At 49.8% G+C, this 18,144-nt stretch overlaps 2 protein-coding genes across 7 annotated transcripts in view; one reads left to right on the forward strand and one right to left on the reverse strand.

Moving 5' to 3' along the window:
- Positions 1-2,228, reverse strand: part of CHDH (choline dehydrogenase) — a 36,667-nt gene extending 34,439 nt beyond the window's left edge. The window contains exon 1 of one of the 2 annotated variants that reach the window (XM_041761875.1): positions 2,168-2,228. The gene's annotated coding sequence lies outside the window, so the exon portion shown is untranslated. The remainder of the gene's footprint in view (positions 1-2,167) is intronic. The other variant, XM_041761876.1, reaches the window with a different exon arrangement.
- On the forward strand, positions 1,380-17,843 carry IL17RB (interleukin 17 receptor B). 5 transcript variants are annotated; one of them, XM_041761881.1, is made up of 11 exons: positions 1,380-1,459; positions 4,888-4,912; positions 5,605-5,745; positions 7,939-8,066; positions 8,457-8,583; positions 9,769-9,816; positions 11,163-11,305; positions 11,696-11,764; positions 13,428-13,503; positions 14,893-14,991; positions 16,363-17,843. In XM_041761881.1, the coding sequence occupies exons 3-11, from the start codon at positions 5,622-5,624 to the stop codon at positions 16,905-16,907; spliced, it is 1,359 nt and encodes a 452-aa protein (XP_041617815.1). In that variant the 5' UTR covers positions 1,380-1,459; positions 4,888-4,912; positions 5,605-5,621; the 3' UTR covers positions 16,908-17,843. The 5 variants fall into 5 exon arrangements, with proteins under 5 accessions (XP_041617815.1, XP_041617813.1, XP_041617812.1 ...); XM_041761879.1 differs by lacking the exon at positions 1,380-1,459 and adding an exon at positions 1,562-1,688; XM_041761878.1 differs by lacking the exon at positions 1,380-1,459 and adding an exon at positions 2,485-2,651 and having other exon boundaries at positions 11,163-11,278.
- The last annotated feature ends 301 nt before the right edge of the window (positions 17,844-18,144 follow it).

Below are 18,144 nucleotides of genomic sequence, written 5' to 3' on the forward strand. Positions count from 1 at the left end.
TTCATGGCTGAGGTGGGGGGAGGTCAGAGCACCTCCAAAGCTTGCTTTCCTCACAAGCTCAAGTCACTTCTTTGAGCTGATGCTACTTCACCATCTCCTCTGCCTCCTGGCACAGAGAAGGGGACGGAGCAAGAGACCACTGGGTACTTAGTGGCCTTGACTCTGGTTTAAAAACCACAATGTTACTGGGCTCAGGTATTCAAACAAATGGTGTCCCTTCTGGCAGCGCCCTCAAAGGCTGCATACTCTCATCAATGAGGACCTTTAAGGAGGGTCACTTTTTGGAATGACCTTCCAAGCCAGCGTGGAACCGCCCAAGAAGACAGGCAGGCATCACTTGCCCACAGAGAAGACCAGCTGTGGCTGCAGGGCCCGCCTCTCCACACCTCACCCGGCAGTCCTGTCTGCAGAGCTGGCCATGGACATCATCACAATCTGGGAGCCCCGGAGGGCCAGGGAAGGGTCGGCACTGTGCCCCCACACTCCCTTCCCAGGGGCCCCCCTTTCACCTCTCCTACCACATGCTCAGTGACTCCACTCCACACTCACTACCCCTTCACCTATCAGCTCCGTCCCCTGGAGAAAGAATTCTGCCTCTCCTCTTCTTAAAACCATCCCTACCCCACTCCCATCTTTGAACCCACTTCCTCCCATTCCCATCTCTCCCCCTCTTGCCAAAGGCACCCCAGATTGCCAGTGACATAAGCCAGGCCAACCCCAACCTCTCTGCCCCATTTGATTCACAGCGGTGCTCCCTCACCGCTGGATTTTCCCACTCCCTATATACGTCTGACTCACAAATCCCATCTCTAGGCCTCATGGCTTGTCCCCAAAACCCTCACACTCGGTCCCAAGCCCCCACAGCAAGGCCAGCTGGGGCACACAGCTGTACCTTGGAGCCTGGCCCATGAGGAGCCTCAGCTGTTCATCTAGAGAAAGCATGTTGGTTAGCAGCTGCTCTCGCTGGTCTCAGAGGGGCTGGCCCTCTGTGCCCTACACAGCCGCCCGGGTGGCCTTTAAACCTTAAAACTGTCCCACCACCTAAAATTCTGCTGTCATTCCTTGGCACCCCGGGACAAGGTTCACAATCTCCACCTGGCCTCTGAAGCTGTCTCCATCAGCAATTTCACGGCAGGGCGGGCACATGTACCCTTGAACGCACCCTCCTCACATTCATCCCCAGTCCAAGAGCGCCCATCAGCCAGCACCTGTGTGTCATTCACCTTTGCACCCCAGTACTGGCACCCTGCAGATGTTTGCTGACAAGACGCAGAACGCTCAGGGCTGGAAATGGTCTCGGGGACCACAGGGCTCAAAGCAACTCAAGAGAGGTTGAGTAAGGGGCCCCAAGGTGAACCAGCCCCAGGCAGGGGTGAGCTAACATCCCCACCTGAGCCATTCTCCCTGGCCAGGAACTGGGAGAACCAATCCTCTGGAAACGTCACCTGGAGCCCCACAGGTACCCTGTCAGCCTCAGATGACCTTGAGGCTGGGTCTTAAGGTCCACGTGAGCCCCAAACCAAGCCCCGTAGGGCAGGCAGGCCTGGCCCCGCAGTAAGATCTCGGCAAAACCAGCTGTTTGACAAAGTCAACGTCTCCTGCCGGCTGACAGCTCCCTCCTAAGTCTCACCGCCTGTCTAGGCCTCGGTCTCCTCCTCTGCAGAATGGCGCTACCTCGGCCTGCATGTGTAAGCGGCTGACCCGTCCTCTGCCAGCGCAGGGGGGGCTGAGTCCCACGCTCTGCGATCCACTGGTGGCACCACCAAACTTTTGCTGACTTGTCCCCAGATCGCTGTCCCGGAGGAGGCTCCCGGCAGCGGGCGTCAGGCCCCTCCAAGCCGCGGGGGCAGAGCGGGGCCGGGGCCCAGGGTGGGGGTCGGCTGGGGGGGCCGAGGGCGCGCCCCGGTTTGCATTCCAGGCGGCGCGCAGACTCGGGGCCCCGCCGCCCCGCGCCCCGCGCCCCGCGCCCCGCGCCCAGGCTTCCGCTTTCGGAGCCCCAAGCGTCGCTGTCAGACCTGGGCTTGTGCAAATAAACACACTCCAGGGAGGCTCCTCCGGGGACCCGAGCAGGCCCACCCTCTGGCTCCGGGGGTGGGGGGCGCCCGCTGCGCCGGGGGGGTGCAGCCCGGGGCTCCGGGGCGGGCCGGGGCGGCCCCGCGCGACTCACCCTGGGCGGCCGGGGCGGCGCTCGCTGCGGCGGAGCTCGGCGGGACGGCAGGCCCCGTGCGCTCCCTCCAACCGGGGCGGGCGCACGGGGCGCGCTCGGCGGGGAGGGCAGCGGCTGCGCGGGCGGGCCCGGGGCGCGTGTGCAGGCGAGCACCTGGCCCGCTGCCCGCACGTGCGCGGCGCCCGCAGGTGCTCCGCCCGCCAGATGCCCCAGGCGCTGGCCCGGGCCCGGCCCCGCGAGCCCCGGGCGCTCCCCGGCCCCCCGCCCCCCGCCCCCGCCCCCGCCCCCCGCCCCCGCCCCCGCCCCCGCCCCCGCCCCGGGCGGCGGCGCTGCGGGAGGCGGGGCCCCGAGGGATGGCCCCGAGGGATGGCCCCGGGCGCCCAGATAAGAGCGCGCCGCGGGCGGGAGGCTGGCGGGCCCCGCGATGTCGCCCGTGCTGCTGAGCCTGGCCGCGCTGTGCTGGGGAGCCGTGTCCCCCGAGCCCGTAAGCCCCCCGCGCCCCTGTCCTGCGTCCCATCCCTGGAGCCCCGACCCTGCCCCGCACCCCCAGGCTCACGCGGGTTCGCGGAGGGCGGCTGGAAGGGCGCGACCCGGGGGGTGGGCATCCGGACCCGACCCCGCCAGTCATTCAGGCTCACTGAGGCCGGCCGTCCTCACCTCTGCAAAGGGGACAGTAAACCCAACTCAACTCCCTTGGGCCTAGCGAGGAACAGCGGCAGGGCTGGCAAGGCAGCAGCAAAGAGCCAGGCCCCTCGTAGGTGCTCAGCACTGTCACTCTGGCACCCCGGAGGTCCGCCCGACTCTGGGCACAGGCACTCTACCTCCAGTACCTCTGGCCTCGTTTGCCAGGTTGATTCCCACCGGGTGCCACGACCCTGGAGCAGGTAGTCTGGTGAACTCTGCCCTGCTTCCTTTTTTTTTTTTTTAAATCTTCTTTATTTATTTATTTATGATAGTCACAGAGAGAGAGAGAGAGAGAGAGAGGCAGAGACATAGGCAGAGGGAGAAGCAGGCTCCATGCAGGCAGCCCGACGTGGGATTCGATCCCAGGTCTCCAGGATCCTGCCCTGGGCCAAAGGCAGGGCTAAACCGCTGTGCCACCCAGGGATCCCTGGCCTGCTTCCTTTCTTCCCCAGGTGCCTTCTTGAAGGATTGAGGGAATCTTCCAGGTGAAGAAAAATCTTTCAAAAAAGCCTTTGAAGTGTGTGAAACTATATCCCTGCCCTCTTAGCCTAGCATAGAGGATAAAACGCGGTGGTTACTTGTGGATGGTTATGGAGAGATTAACCCCATTCGTGTGCCCTGATGTCTCCAGCTACTATACTATCCTTGTTGCTTTGCTTCTTCCTAACATCTGTCTCACCAGCCCTTTGACAGGAACTCAGCTCCTACGATGGTGGCCTATTAAAAAAAATCATGATGTTATTTGCAGTTCAGCTGTTAAAAAGACAAAGATGAGGGACTAACAAACCCAGGTTACTTAAACCCGTCAAAAGTCTGGCCTTCTTTCTTACAAGATGTTTGGAAATGTTCAGGCTGAGAGGGATCGGATTGCAGACGGGTGGCCTTTGAGCGTATAGGGTCTTGTCACTGAAACTTGCTGCAGCCTAAAATTTAACTATTTTAGGTCCAACATTTTATTCCAAAATGAAAGTAGTGATTATTCTTTTCCTTAAAAAAATATGAGCCATTACCTCCAAAGGATATAGTATTGGCCTTTCTTGAACACTTATCAGGGTCCACTTATCACACTGATAAGTGTCCAAGAAAGTATTTATTTTTTAAAGAGCTCTTTTAAAAAGATAACATGAAATTACAGTGAGATCTTAGGTGAGTCCTTTTGTATCAGAGGAGGAATGTTTGAAAGACCCTGGAAAGGCACCATGGACTGCATTTATAGCTTCTGTTTATTGTCTTAGCACAGCTTAACCCTTCACCTGGGGAGAATCAGTAAGTACTCTGGATGGTCCTGAAAATCTGCAGTTAAACAATGGAGTGTGAATGCGGGCACCTGGGTGGCTCAGGTCATGATCCCAGGGTGCTGGGAGCAAGTCCCATATCGGGCTCCCTGCTCACTGGGGAATCAGCTTCTCCCTCTCCCTCTGCTGCTCCCTCTGCTCGTGCTCTCTCTCAAATACATAAATAATATCTTAAAAAGAAAACCACAATAGGGGGATCCCTGGGTGGCTCAGCGGTTTGGCACCTGCCTTTGGTCCAGGGCACGATCCTAGAGTTCCGGGATCGAGTTCTGCATCGGGCTCCTGGCATGAAGCCTGCTTCTCCCTCTGCCTGTGTCTCTGTGTCTCTCATGAATAAATAAATTAAATCGAAAGAAAGAAAGGAAAGAAAGAGAAAGAAGAAAGAAAGAAAGAAAGAAAAAAGAAAAGAAAGAAGCTGCCTTCATGATGGTCCAGAGTCACCCCTGCATACAGCAGGGGATGGGGGCAGGCACAGAGAGGGGTAGAGACCTACCTCTAGTTTTTTTAAGTGAGCAGACTTGAGGATCAGGTATATGATAGCTAATCTCAGGTCCACCATAGCCCACAATGGGCCAGCTTAGTCTCCCCCAAACTGAAGTGGAACCAGCCCACCTATTCTCTGAAAGTTTGCCACTTGTATATGAATTTTAAGAAAAACAATGGTGTTTTGTCTAGTTGGCAAATGAAGGTTTACTCTTTGCTAGCATTTAACATGATACTTTGTTTCTTTCTCTCTTGCAGACGATTCAGTGTGACTCTGAACCCGGTAGGTGTGCTAGGAAATGGGTATTTGGAGCTTTACACTGTCAGAACAGTTCGACTTTTGGGGGGCCCAAGTCCAGGCAGTGGGTCATTGGAGACCAGGGACAGGGCGAAACATCGCTTTGTTAGCTGATTTGGATGAACCGCTTCCTGGGAAGGCAGAGTTCCCAGCATGTCAGATGCTTTGTCTTCCTGGCCAGGAAGAGGGGCAGAGGCCGGGCAGAGATCCTCTTTCAGCGTAGGAAGTGAGGCCTGCCACTCCCGGGGGACCAAGTGCGGTGACAGGGAGGCCCCTCACGGTGGAGAACAGGAAGCAAATGTTTTAGAGAAGGAGGGTTTGCGATGGTAAGGGTGGGCTGGAGGAGCGGTGGTGCCGGCAAGGACTAGGAGGCAGGAGGCGGAGTTGTGCGGGCAGCAGGCGGGGTCCAAGGCTGAGGCCTGGGGAAGGCAGAACTGACCTAACAAGCACGTCAGATGCTCATGCACCAGCGTATGGAGTGGTCTGAGGGCCCTTAGGTTTGGGGCCAGGCGGTTGGGCATGTCCACAAGTCGGCCGGCCCTAAGAAATGTCTGGCCTGGCCTGCCTTAGCCAGAAGAGATGGCTTGTGAATGATGGGTCACAGGGGGTCACCTGGAGGAGATGGCATTGGACTGGGCCAGGAGGAGAGCGTCACAGGCAGTTTTGCCTCTTCCCAGGACCGTCTCCAGAGTGGATGGTCCGACACACTCTGACCCCGGGAGACTTGAGGGACCTCCAGGTGGAACCTGTTAAAAGCAGTGCTGCAATGGAGGACTATTCAATTTTGATGAATGTAAGCTGGAGACTCCGGGCAGATGGTAAGTTTGGTTCAAGCAATAAAGCCTGCAGTGTTTACTAAAGCAGCCAAGTACAGACTGTGTGACCCGTTAATTCCACCCCTGGCATACACCGGACAGAACAGATATAAAAGTGCACCAAAAGCCACATACGTGGTCCCCTCTTATCTACGGGTTTGCTTTCCATGGCGTCAGTTACCTGTGGTCAACCTCAGTGTGGAAGCAGGTGATCATTCTCCTGACATATCTTCCGAAGGTCAGTAGGAGCCTAACACCGTATCGTTGTATGATATATTCACCTTCATTCACCTTACTTTGCCTCATCACGTAGAAGGGCAGGTACAGTACAAGAGATGCTTTCAGAGAGACCGCATTCACGTAACTTTTGTTACTATTGTTATAATCATTCTATTTTATTACTAGTTATTGTTTATCTCTAGCTGTGCTTGATTTATAAGCTCAATCATACATATGTATGTATAGGAAAAAAATGGTACGTATAAAGTTCAGTACTATCCACAGTTTCAGGCATCCACTGAAGTCTTGGAACATATCCTATGTGGATAAGGGGCCGGGGGAAGGCTACCGTACTAGTTTATTCCTAGTAGCATTATTCATACCAGCCAAAAAATGGAAGCAAGATCTGCCTGACGGTAGCATTGGAATCACAAAACCATTCTAATGCAGTAATGAGCATGAATGATCTGTATCTAACACTGTATGGATGAATCTAACAAACCTAAGAAGTCAGGACCAAGAGTCCACATTCACATCTGAATGCAGCACTGAATTTTTTTTAATGTTTCTCTTTTTTTAAAAGATAGATTTATTTATTTATTTGTTTATTTATTTATTTATTTATTTATTCATTCATTCATTCATGAGAGATACAGAGGGGGAGAGAGAGAGAGAGAGAGAGAGAGAGGCAGAGACACAGGCAGCGGGAGAAGCAGGCTCCATGCAGGGAACCTGATGTGGGACTCGATCCTGAGACTCCAGGACCACATCATGGGCTGAAGGCGGTGCTAAACCACTGAGCCACCCGGGCTGCCCATGAATGCAGCACTGAATGGTTAGAAGTCAGAGTAGTGGTTACTCTTGGGTAGGGAGTGACTGACCGGATATATGATTTGCAGGCCTAGGCTGTTTCTTGGCCTGGGTACTGGCTACATGAATGTGACAACTCATCACACGGTCAACTTAGGATCCGTGTACTCTTCTGTATGTTATGTTACATTTCATGGGAGAAAAAAAAAACAAAACAAAACAGAATAAGTGCAGAGATGAGCCCCCTCCAGGTTTAGGGGAAGTGCTGGCTCAGGTACAATACTTTTCTGTTTCCCAAATGGCACCATGAAAGTCCTGGCATTTCCCCAAGGCAGCTTGGGGAAATGTTATTTCCATGAACCCATCCTGGGGGCCAAAAGCCCATAACTCTGGTTTCCACCCACTCAGTTCAGTTAAATTCCATCGGGTCAGGAATCTGGGAGTGCCTGGCACAGAGAGGTGAGGCAGCCACAGTTTCCAGGCAGTAGGGTCCTGGTGCGTGGGGGAAGGTGGGGAGGCACGCACAGGCACAGGGGCGCTGTGCTCAGTGTCAGGGGTGTCTGGGAAGGGGCTATGCTCCCATCTGGGTGGGATGCATGCAGGGAGAGCAGGAAAGGGCCCTTTTAACATTTAAGTGGTACAGTAAGGCAGTGGCCCTGTGCCTAGCACAGAGTGAGTACCTGCATTTGTTAGTTGTTCTAGGGAAGCCGGTCCTTGAAGGAGTAGTGAGCCTTAGTGAGGCAGAGAGCACGCGGAGAGAAGGGATGCTCAGAACTGGCATGGTTTGGTGATGATGCTCTGTGGGGGGAGGGCTGTTCCTCTTAACAGACACCCACAGAGTGCAGAGCTGGAGTCCGCTTTGCAGGATCCTGTGACACTGAGATTCGCCTGTGAAGAGAAAAGAGCTTGGGCTTCAGATTGAATCCATATGTACTGCTGAGGAGCTCCGTAAGCCTGGGTGGAGCTCCCCAATGTCCCCCAAGTCTCGCTCACTGCATCTGTACACAGGGGCCGACCATGGTGTCCAGTTTATGGGGCCATTGTGAATAGGAAGTGAGATGAGTCGTGTACATGCTCCAGGAAGTGAGATGAGTCATGTACATGCTCCAGCATCATGCTGGCCTCGTGGTAGGTGCTAAACAGTTGCCCTCTTGCCTGTCTCTGCAGCCAGCATTCGCTTGTTGAAGGCCACCAAGATCTGTGTGACAGGCAAGGGCGACCACCAGTCCTACAGCTGCGTGAGGTGCAATTACACAGAGGCCTTCCAGACTCAAACCAGACCCTCTGGTGGCAGAGTGAGTGCACTGAGGCACCTGGGTGTTGCTAAAGCTAGCCCCTTTGCTTGGGGTGGGGATGCAGGGGTTGGGGTGGGGGGCTGGGGGTGATGTGTCGGACACCTAGGCTGCTGAGCAGGATGCCTGGCCACTTCTAGCCTGTGTGCCTTGGGCAGGTCAGTAGCTCTGGGCCTCAGTTTCCCCATCAGCAAAGAGAGGGGGGAGCTGAACTGAAATTCTATCCTGGCTCTAAAAGTTTACACTTCTCCCATTCTGTGGCTTACCCTGGCAAATTGCGTGGCCTACATTCCTGTAGTGGACAGTTATAAATGAAAAGGGCAGTACACAAAGGTCTATATTTCTGCCCTGCAGTGTTTTAGAGATTCAGGGGTTCTTTGCCTTGCCTTTCAGTGGACGTTTTCCTACATAGGCTTTCCTGTAGAGCCCAACACACTCTACTTCATTGGAGCCCACAATATCCCCAACGCAAATATGAATGAAGACCCCCCTTCCATGTCTGTGAACTTCACCTCAGCAGGTAAACTCTTCTCAGTCCTCTGTCATCCTGTCTTGCTGGGATGCTTGCTGCGGTCCATGTGCTTTGGTCCAGAGAGGCTGGAGTGCCCTGGACAAGGCATTTGGCCTCGCTGAGTCTGCTTTCCTCCTGTGTGACACAGATGTAGTAACCCTAGGCTGGATCACCCGTTCGGTACGCCAGTCCTGTCCTCTGTCTCTGGCGAAGCATCCAAGCCAAATGGGGCCATTGTCCAATTGCTTGCTGTGCTTTGAGCTTGTGGTCCAGGGTGTTCCAGCTTTCTCCATGAGACCAACCTCATTTTGAAAAATAGAAATGTCTTGCTTTGGAATAAATTTGCAAAGATAATACAAAGAATTGTGTAGATGTCCAAAGAATTCCCATAGGGCTCTCACCCAGTGTCCCTCATCATTAACCTGTGACATCACCGTGGTATATTTATCAAAACTAAGAAACCAACATCGGTACACTTCTATTAACTATACTGCAGACTTGATTGGGATGTTGCCTGCTTTTCCATGAATGCCCACTTTCTGTTCCAGACACATTTAGTCCTGGTGTCTCCTGTGTCCCCTGGTCAGTCACAGGCTTCGAGTCTTTCTTTGTTCTTCATGACCGTCTGGAGTGCTGGCTAGGCCTCTTGCAGAATGTCTAGTCTGGGTTTGTCTGATGTTCATCTCATGATTAGCCTGGGGATGTGTGTTTTTGGAGAGATACTGCAGAGGTAGAGTGTCCTCCCTGCCAGCGGGGGTGGATGACATCCACATGACCGTACTGGTATCTGCCAGCTATCTCCATTGTAAATCTACTGACTCTCCATTTCTCTACTCTAGTTTTTGAAGCAAGTGACTGAATCTGCGTCACTCTGGGGTACGGCTGTGGAGAAGGGGCAGTATTTACATATATTATCAAACCTCATTTTCAAAGGTTTGAGTCTCCTAGGGATCACAGATGCTATTCTGATAAAGACTGTATTTAAATTAGACTCTGGTTATCACTTCATGCGTAATCTTCTGTTTAACAGTCAAATGTTAGGTTCCATTTAAGTTTGCTATCTTACCTCACATCTTCAGTGTTCTGGCAATTTGTTACAAGTGTGGTAATCCTGTGCTGTGTGTGCCTGTTGGCAAGGGATTGGAGCAGAGATACCTTTTTCTAAAACGTAAAAACTTTCCTCCGCATCTCCAGGCTGCCTAGACCACATAATGAAATACAAAAAAAAGTGCATCGAGGCAGGTAAGTAAACACAGTGTTTGCTTTTGTTATTAGAAGAAACTGGATCCAATATGGCTCAATCCGTCTCCCATGAAGAAACTGAGGCCCAGAGCAGAGGAGTTATGTGTCCAAGTTGCACAAAGAGGGCTGATCCCAGCACTGTGCCCGCTGAATCAAGCAGCCTGTCCAGAGAAGGACCGACCCTGAGTAGATTTAGATAGTGAGCAACAGTCACAGAAAAACACCCACTACCTCGGGTGAAATGAACATTTCTGCCCACACTGCACTTTTGGTGGTGCTGATGGAAGGCCCCTCCTGACCGGAGGGGGGTCTCTAAGTCCTTTCACCTGCTCAGACAGCAGTACCACTGACCTCTGGCCATGGGGGCCCTGTGAACTTCTGTTTGGGTTAGCAAATATTCAAAGTGGAAGTGTTAGCTATAAGTGACCTAGATGCATATTCTCAACCTGTGTCATCAATGGGGTTCACCTCTCACATGCCAGACTACTAGAACCTGCCACTAGTCCCTTCAGGATCATCAGTCCCAAATGTCCACTTTCCAAGGATTTTGAAAGGGTGTGTGTAAATTTCTGGGAAATATGGTCTTGTGATGCTAATGAGGCTAGAGCTTTGTACTTTCTCTCTTGCCTCCCCACAAGAGATCTGGACTATGGAGGGCACGGTGGGTGTGAGGAGCTCTGAGGGACTTCAATCAGTCCTAAACCTCCACTCCTAAAGACAGCTCTGAGCTAGGGCATGAAATGCTCTCCCAGGTGGGGAAAACAATGCACGCTATCATCTCTCGTGTTCCTGGAAATAAACCTGGGTGCTGATTTGCAAGTCACAACCATCAACTGACTTTTTCTCGTAGAGTAGGCCTCTCAGAGTATCTGCTAAGCGTTGAGGCATTTCCTTATTCCTTCACATCCAGTAAAGCCAGCAGAATGGTCTCTTGGGACTCAATGTTCTAGTAGCTGTAGTCCTGATCCTGAATTCACTTGCTCTGTAATCTTAGACATGTCTTCTGGCCTGTAGCTCCTCCTCCCCATCCTGGAAAGGAGAAAATACTGACCCTACTAGCTTAACTCAAAATGGATGTTGAGAATAGGCGGGAGTACTAGAACCCCATCTGTGCCTCCCACACCCCCAGCCCAGGTAAGTTATCTTACGCAAAGCAGAGACGTGGGGCTGCTAAACATTCTTGGGCAGCAGGTACCAATGATTAATAGAAAATATACTGCAGTGGAGCCCGAATCTCTTGGATGCATGTATGCCTGAGGACTTAGACTTGTTTTGGTCAAGCCCTTTGGGGGACTTAAATGAGGGACAGTTTGCAACTCCATCAATGTGATTCTCTCTTGACTCAGGAAGTCTGTGGGATCCAGACATCACTGCTTGTAAGAAGAACGAGACGACGGTAGAAGTGAATTTTACAACCAGCCCCCTTGGAAACAAATACATGGCTCTCATCCAAACTAACATTGTAATTGGGTTTTCTTACATGCTGGAGGTACTTCTTCATTTCCTACCACCACCTCCATCCTCAGCCTCCAGCCTTCCTTACCTTCTTGACAAAAAACGTAGAAGCTCTAGGATTCCTCAGACAAGCCCTCAATTTTAACAGAGCGCAGGGACTGTCCGTTGTCCAAATGTCCTGAGCTATTTTGATTCATTCAGCAGAGAAAGACAAGTCTCTGGGACATCCCTGGAAATGTCCCTGAGAATCTAACACCAACAAAAAGTAGGTATTTCAGAAACGAATGCTTGTTCACACAGAGTCTAGTGAATTGAGGGTCAGTTTGGGAAAGACAGTTTCTCCACTGGCTGTATGGCTATGTGTGTGTTGTCCTCACTCGGACGGCTCACGGTTCTCGATTTTGTCTCACTTAACCTGCACCAGAACCAACCCCCAACTCGAGCTTCGGTGGTGATCCCAGTAACCGGGGAAAGTGAAGGTGCTGTGGTCCAGGTAAGGTTCCACGGGGGGGTTTGGGGCGGGCAGGGGCACACGGAAAGGGCTGGTTCACGTTACCGCTTCCATGTGCTCCCTCCCCAGCGAAGTCCTGTTACAGAGGCCAGGGCAGGAGGCTGACCTCAGGGTCATGAGCCCTTTTGCTTTTATTTTTTAATGTTTTTTATTCATTTATTTATTTTAAAGATTTTATTTATTTATTCATGAAAGACAGAGAGAGAGAGAGGCAGAGACACAGGCAGAGGGAGAAGCAGGCTCCATGCAGGGAGCTTGATGTGGGACTCGATCCCGGGTCTCCAGGATCACGCCCTGGGCCGAAGGTGGTGCTAAACCGCTGAGCCACCCAGGGATCCCCTATTTTTTTTAATGTTTTTTAAAAAATATTTTGAGAGAGAGAGAGAACAGGCAGAGTGGCAGGCAGAGGGAGAGGGTGAAACAGGCTCCCTGCTGAGCAAGGAGCCCAACCTGGGTCTCAATTCCAGGACCCTGGGATCATGACCGAAGCTGAAGGTGATGTTGTTTTTTTTTTTTTTTTAAGATTTTTTTTATTTACTCATGAGAGATCCAGAGAAAGAGGCAGAGACACAGGCAGAGGGAGAAGGAGACTCCCCACAGGGATCCCAATGCGGGACTCGATCCCAGACCCGGGGATCACGCCCTGAGCCAAAGGCAGATGCTCAACTGCTGAGCCACCCAGGCCTCCGCCCTTTGACTCTTATTCATGACTGTTGACTTTCCATTTTTAGTCACAGAGCCTCAGAGTAATTCTGAGACAGGAGTACCATTTAATTCTCCCAACTGCAAAATGAAGCAACAAAGGATTTGAAATCAGGTTTCGGTTGTGATCGGTGTACCAACTTTGAAGGGCCAGCTGCCTGTCCTCTCAGGGCCACCACTGACTCAGCTGGAAAACAGGAAGTTGGATCAGAGATGCTCTCGGGTCTCTTTCAGTTCATGATGTGGGGACAGGAGGGTCATGGTGGGACACAGCCATGCCCGAGATACAAGCTTTTGTTTCTCATTCCCTGGAACATAAAGGCAGTACTCAGACACGGCAGAGGGAGCAGATACCTGTCAGCACCCCTGGCCGTACCCCTTTTCCAGGGAATTAGGCTTTTCTATTCCCAGGGGACCTATCTGTCAATAGCTCTACTGCTCTGGGTTTTTTTTAGAGGAAATATTTGTATATGTATGGGATGTGACCTAACCCTTTTAGATAAGGAAACCAACATGTTAGCAACATGTACAAAGTTTAGGCTCACAATTCAGGAGTCAGAGCGTGTTTGGTCTTGAGTCATTGTTTTCTTTGTTTTTGTTTTTGTTTTTTTAAGATTTATTTATTCATGACAGACCAAGAGAGAGGCAGGCTCCCTGTGGGGAGCCCGATGTGGGATTCGATCCCTGAACCTGGGATCACGCCCCGAGCTGAAGGCAGATGCTCAACCACTGAGCCACCCAGGCATCCCTGGTTTGGATTTTAAGGTTTTTTTTATGAAAGTGTGACCAAGGGAAAAAGTGTCCTCTTACAATGCTGGGGGTGGGGGTGCAGTTCAAACCAGAAGAGAAAGGGTAGAGGCGTTTTCGGTGGAAGTAGGCATTCTGCTCAGGTCTTGCTCTGAAGCATGATGGTAATTTGCTGAGCCTCCTGTTTTTCCCTCAGCTGACTCCGTATTTCCATACTTGTGGCAATGACTGCATCCGACGGAAAGGGACAGTTGTGCTTTGCCCACAAACAGGTATCTGTCTTTCCCCCTGGATAGTCGTAAGTGCCCAGCCATTTCCACCGGGTCATCAGAGAGGTTCAGGGCCTCAGGGGCCCACTGGCCACCCCACTCAGCGTGTGCCAGGGCGCGTGCCTGTCCTGCGTGAGAGTGAGAGCTGGGGTGCAGGGGCAGATGTTGAGGCCGTGCCAGAGGGCCCGTCACCTGAGAATGAAGGCTTTATTTAGGAATTCACTGCAAGATCCTTTATAAAACAGGATACACACATGAAGTGGGGAAAAATAAACAGTGCAAAATGGATGCGGAGAGCACTACGAGGACTAGCTGGGAAGTCAGTGGTGTTAGAGGACTGAGTATGTAAGGTGCATGTCACTGCAACTCTGATCTTCTGACCAGTCGCAGTGGCCCTGGCCTGTTACTGTACCTTGGTGTGGTCACACAGCCAACATTTGGATAACAAATTAGGAATACTGGCCCCCCCCCAAAAAAAAAAAATGAATACTGGCCCCAAAAGACACGCCTCACTGGTGCCTGAGAGCAGCATATTTGGGAAAACGTCTCTCTGGATTCGGAGACGTTAGTTCTCTCATTACAGATAAACAAAATGTTCCCAGAACTAGCTTGAGGTGGAGTCAAAAGTTAGAAAGTGTTATTCTTAGAAACTCAGCTGAACAAACTGACAACCCAGGTGCCTGATAATGCTGACTTCTGTGTGGGCACAGTGCCTATGGGTTTCTGAGCTTACCTGACCGACATTCCTGCGGGGGGGGGGGGGTAGCATTACCCCGTTTGCCAGTCTAACACAACAGCCTTTGAAGATGGCATCTGTGTATACTATTAAGTAACCATGCCCAGAACAACCTCAATTCATCACAACAAAAAAACTGAATACAAACTCTAGTTACCACAGTGATAACGCCTTCATATATGTGGAGTAAGACGCCCAAGCCAATTTAGGGGAATTTCTTGCTTTGCGGGGGGGGGGGGGGGGGGGGGGGGGCGGGGGGAGGGTGTACTTTCTTAACCTCTTGGGTCCCTTATCCCTTCTGACAATCTAATGAGTGGCCTGTACACTGCGGAAAAATGCACCAATCTGCAGACACCCTAGCGATATTCTGTTTTGTTTTAAAGATTTTATTTATTCACGAGAGACACACAGAGAAAGGCAGAGACATGAGAAGAGGGAGAAGCAGGCTCCCCATGGAGAGCCTGACTCAGAACTAGATCCCAGAACTCCAGGATCATGCCCTGAGCTGAAGGCAGATGCTCAACCACCAAGCCACCCAGGCATCCCTAGACTGTTGATTTTATAGGAATCTAACCTATATAGAGTGAAAATCTTAGTTTCCAAATAGAAGATAAATATGGTTTTGCTGAAGGTAAATAAACTTTTGTTTTCTCCAGGCAGAAGCATATTGGGTGGCTGGCTGCCTCTCTTCCTCTCAGCTCTGCTAGTAGCCACATGGGTGCTGGTGGTTGTGATCTATCTAATGTGGAAGCATGGTAAGTGTTACAATTCAGTTCTTTAAAACAACCCAAATGTGAATTTTTTTTTTTTTTTTAAGAGGATTCTTCTCGAGGCAATCCCATTTTGGTGTTACGACAAGAGTCAGGTAGCACTGATGTAACGCCATAGAGCTTTCCAAAAATACCCATCAGTACCCAAGTACGGATGACTGGGTCACATTTGCCAAGGCAGAGCAGGGATGAGGACCTCAATCTGGTCACTACCACTGGTAGTGACCAGATTTTTTTTCTTTTATCATGAGGCATCTAAAAGGACAGCAATGAGCAAAAGATAGCTAATAAATTGCATTTTGCCTGTAATAGGTACTCCAAGCTAGTTCCTTTTTTTTTTTTTTTTTTTTTTTTAAGATTTATTTATTTATTCATGAGAGACACAGACTGAGAGAGGCAGAGACACAGGCAGAGGGAGAAGCAGGCTCCTCACAGGGAGCCCGATGCGGGACTTGATCCCGGATCCCGGGATCATGATTTGAGCTGAAGGCAGGCGCCCAACCACTGAGCCAGTGTGCCTAGTCCCACTTTTTAAAAATAATTCTTCCATGCATAAGAACACCACACACTTGAATCTATGTATTTGAGACCTTGCCAACACTCAAGACACTGAGGATTTGAATACGGAAACCAGAGAGTATTTATACAGATACCTGAAAACTTCTGCTTCTCCTCTTCACATGGAGCCAAATCTAAACGTACCCTCTGAGTTATTTGTGATGTTGTGCCTAGAACAAGGTTAACCTCATAACCTTAGTACGGAAGCCATGTGGAACGCTGACCTTGGGAATACTTCTATTCGGGGAACATGCTTGGCCTGTTATTAAGTTATAGTACTTTCACATATAGTTTCTGTTCTTAGAGCACATACAAAATTCCAGTTCAGTTCCAGCTGAAATGGGCTACCAGCTAACCTTATGCAACCACAAAGAAACTTTACCACCTGCAGATAGAAGATGGACCAGTTACCGAGTTGACGTAACTCAAAATGTGATGTGAAGTACAGGTCAGGTGACCCTGGCCCTGTTTATATAGGACACTAAGAATAGTACCGTTACAACCACCTACCTAAAACAAAGTACCTCAAGCTGAAAAGATATGGCTTAAGAGCACTGATTTAGTGATCGGGACTTGGAAAATACATCTTTTAAAGCATCTTTAAGGTCTAAACATCAGTGTCTTTCAGGCGATACATTCAAAATGAACACTGGGGATATTTCCTCTCTGGCAGTAACAATGTCCCTGGTGCTCCACCAGCATCCCCTAGCAAGGGATAATTTCTTAATAGTGGTTCAGACCAGAGTGAAAGCCTACTGTTTGTGGCTCACAGAGAACAAATGCTTTCTCTCCCCACAGAAAGGACCAAGAAGGCTTCCTTCCCTACTACCACGCTACTGCCCCTCATTAAGGTTCTTGTGGTCTACCCATCTGAAATATGTTTCCATCACACAGTTTGTTACTTCACTGAATTTCTTCAAAATCATTGCAGAAGTGAGGTTATCCTTGAAGAATGGCAGAAAAAGAAAATAGCTGAGATGGGTCCAGTGCAGTGGCTTACCACTCAGAAGAAAGCAGTTGATAAAGTCATCTTCCTTCTTTCCAATGATGTCAGCTCCAATTGTGATAACACCTGTGGCCAGAGGGAGGGCAGCCCGCACGAGAGCTCCCAAGACCTATTCCCCCTGGCCTTTAACCTCTTCTGCAGCGATCTGAGAAGCCAGACTCCTCTTGACAAATACATGGTAGTCTATTTTAGGGATGCTGATACCAAAGACGAATACAGTGCGCTCAGTGTCTGCCCCAAGTACCACCTCATGAAGGATGCTGCTGCTTTCTGTACAGAACTCCACGTCAAGCAGCCAGTGTCAGGAGAAAAGAGACTGACGGCCTGTTTCCTATAGCCCACCCATGAGAAATGAGGGGCCTTGAAGCCTTCTTACCCACAGGGGGAAAGTATCTCAGATGATTCTGAAGGTTCCTGTATGGGCTACATGCAGGAAATATTTTATATACACCTGCTTTATGTAGCAAGAAAAACAGGATTCAAAACAATACATATGCCTTAGTTTAATTAGAACTTTTATGCCAATGAAACTGTTACAAATACTAACTTCTGTTGCATTAACTGAAGGACAGAAACTAAATTTATAAAGCTAAATCAACTTCATACCTAAAAGTCAAGGAGACTTAAAATGCAGAACTAAAACCACTGATAACAACAAAGCATCTTCCAGGAGAACATCCAGTCTTGAACAGCCCACGCACTGCACTGTAAGCAAAATTATTTATTTCTGTGACATTCTGAACTTAAGTTAGTGAATACCAAATTTAAGAAAACCTTTGCTCCTTCACCAGTAACTTCATAGGTGAAAAACCCTCTATTATATACAAAAGCTATTTTAAAGAAAACAGAATAGGTAATAACAAGCTGAACTCCTCTTTGCTGACCAGATGATATAGTATATGTATAGCCATTTGTATTATCTGGCACTTGCATAGGACCTTCCTGCCCTGAACTAGATTCATGTCCTATCTGATTCTTGTACAGGTGACTTTTAACATGAATACCAACATCCATTACCTGCAGACCTAATGTCTACTTTGGCCCAGTTATCTTTAAGAGGTTATTGTAAGCGTTCAGAGTTTCTTGGTGAATATGTAACTTTCCTGTTCAAAACACAATTCCTGCTCCATCGAAAGTCAGCCCTCTTGAAATAATTAGGCTTTTTATAAATGGAATTATAATGGTTTGCTGAATAAAAAATTACCAAGAGCTAGAAATGTATGGTATTTAAAGTCTCCCAACTTCTTTTTATAAAAGAATCTTTTTCTTAAGGCAGAGATTACCAAGAGGCCATTTATATTAGCACACAATTTTTCTAGGAATGCTTGTCTCTCTCACACAGTGCAATACTGAATCTGCCCTAGAATGTGGATCAGCTTTTGGTGGATAACTTTTAAAATGTATTTGTGAAGTGTTAAAGCTAACCTTAAAGGGACAGGTCTTACAGATAAAACAAAAACCAAAATAAGGAAGCACAGAATGAAAACTCACCATGTCCAACTTCACAAGCAGACACTTGGTAATGGTGAGGCAATATGTTTAATGTGGTTAAACCTACTTACTTGTCATGAACA

This window comes from Vulpes lagopus, chromosome 7 (genome assembly GCF_018345385.1).
Source record: "Vulpes lagopus strain Blue_001 chromosome 7, ASM1834538v1, whole genome shotgun sequence".
NCBI lineage: Eukaryota > Metazoa > Chordata > Mammalia > Carnivora > Canidae > Vulpes > Vulpes lagopus.

Excerpts from the sequence above, each read along its gene's own strand:
- IL17RB (XM_041761877.1), top strand. The coding sequence starts at position 2,592 with ATGTCGCCCGTGCTGCTGAGCCTGGCCGCGCTGTGCTGGGGAGCCGTG. Across the intron at positions 11,306-11,695 it reads GGTTTTCTTACATGCTGGAG|AACCAACCCCCAACTCGAGC; the intron begins GTACTTCTTCAT and ends AACCTGCACCAG. Across the intron at positions 13,504-14,892 it reads TGTGCTTTGCCCACAAACAG|GCAGAAGCATATTGGGTGGC; the intron begins GTATCTGTCTTT and ends TGTTTTCTCCAG.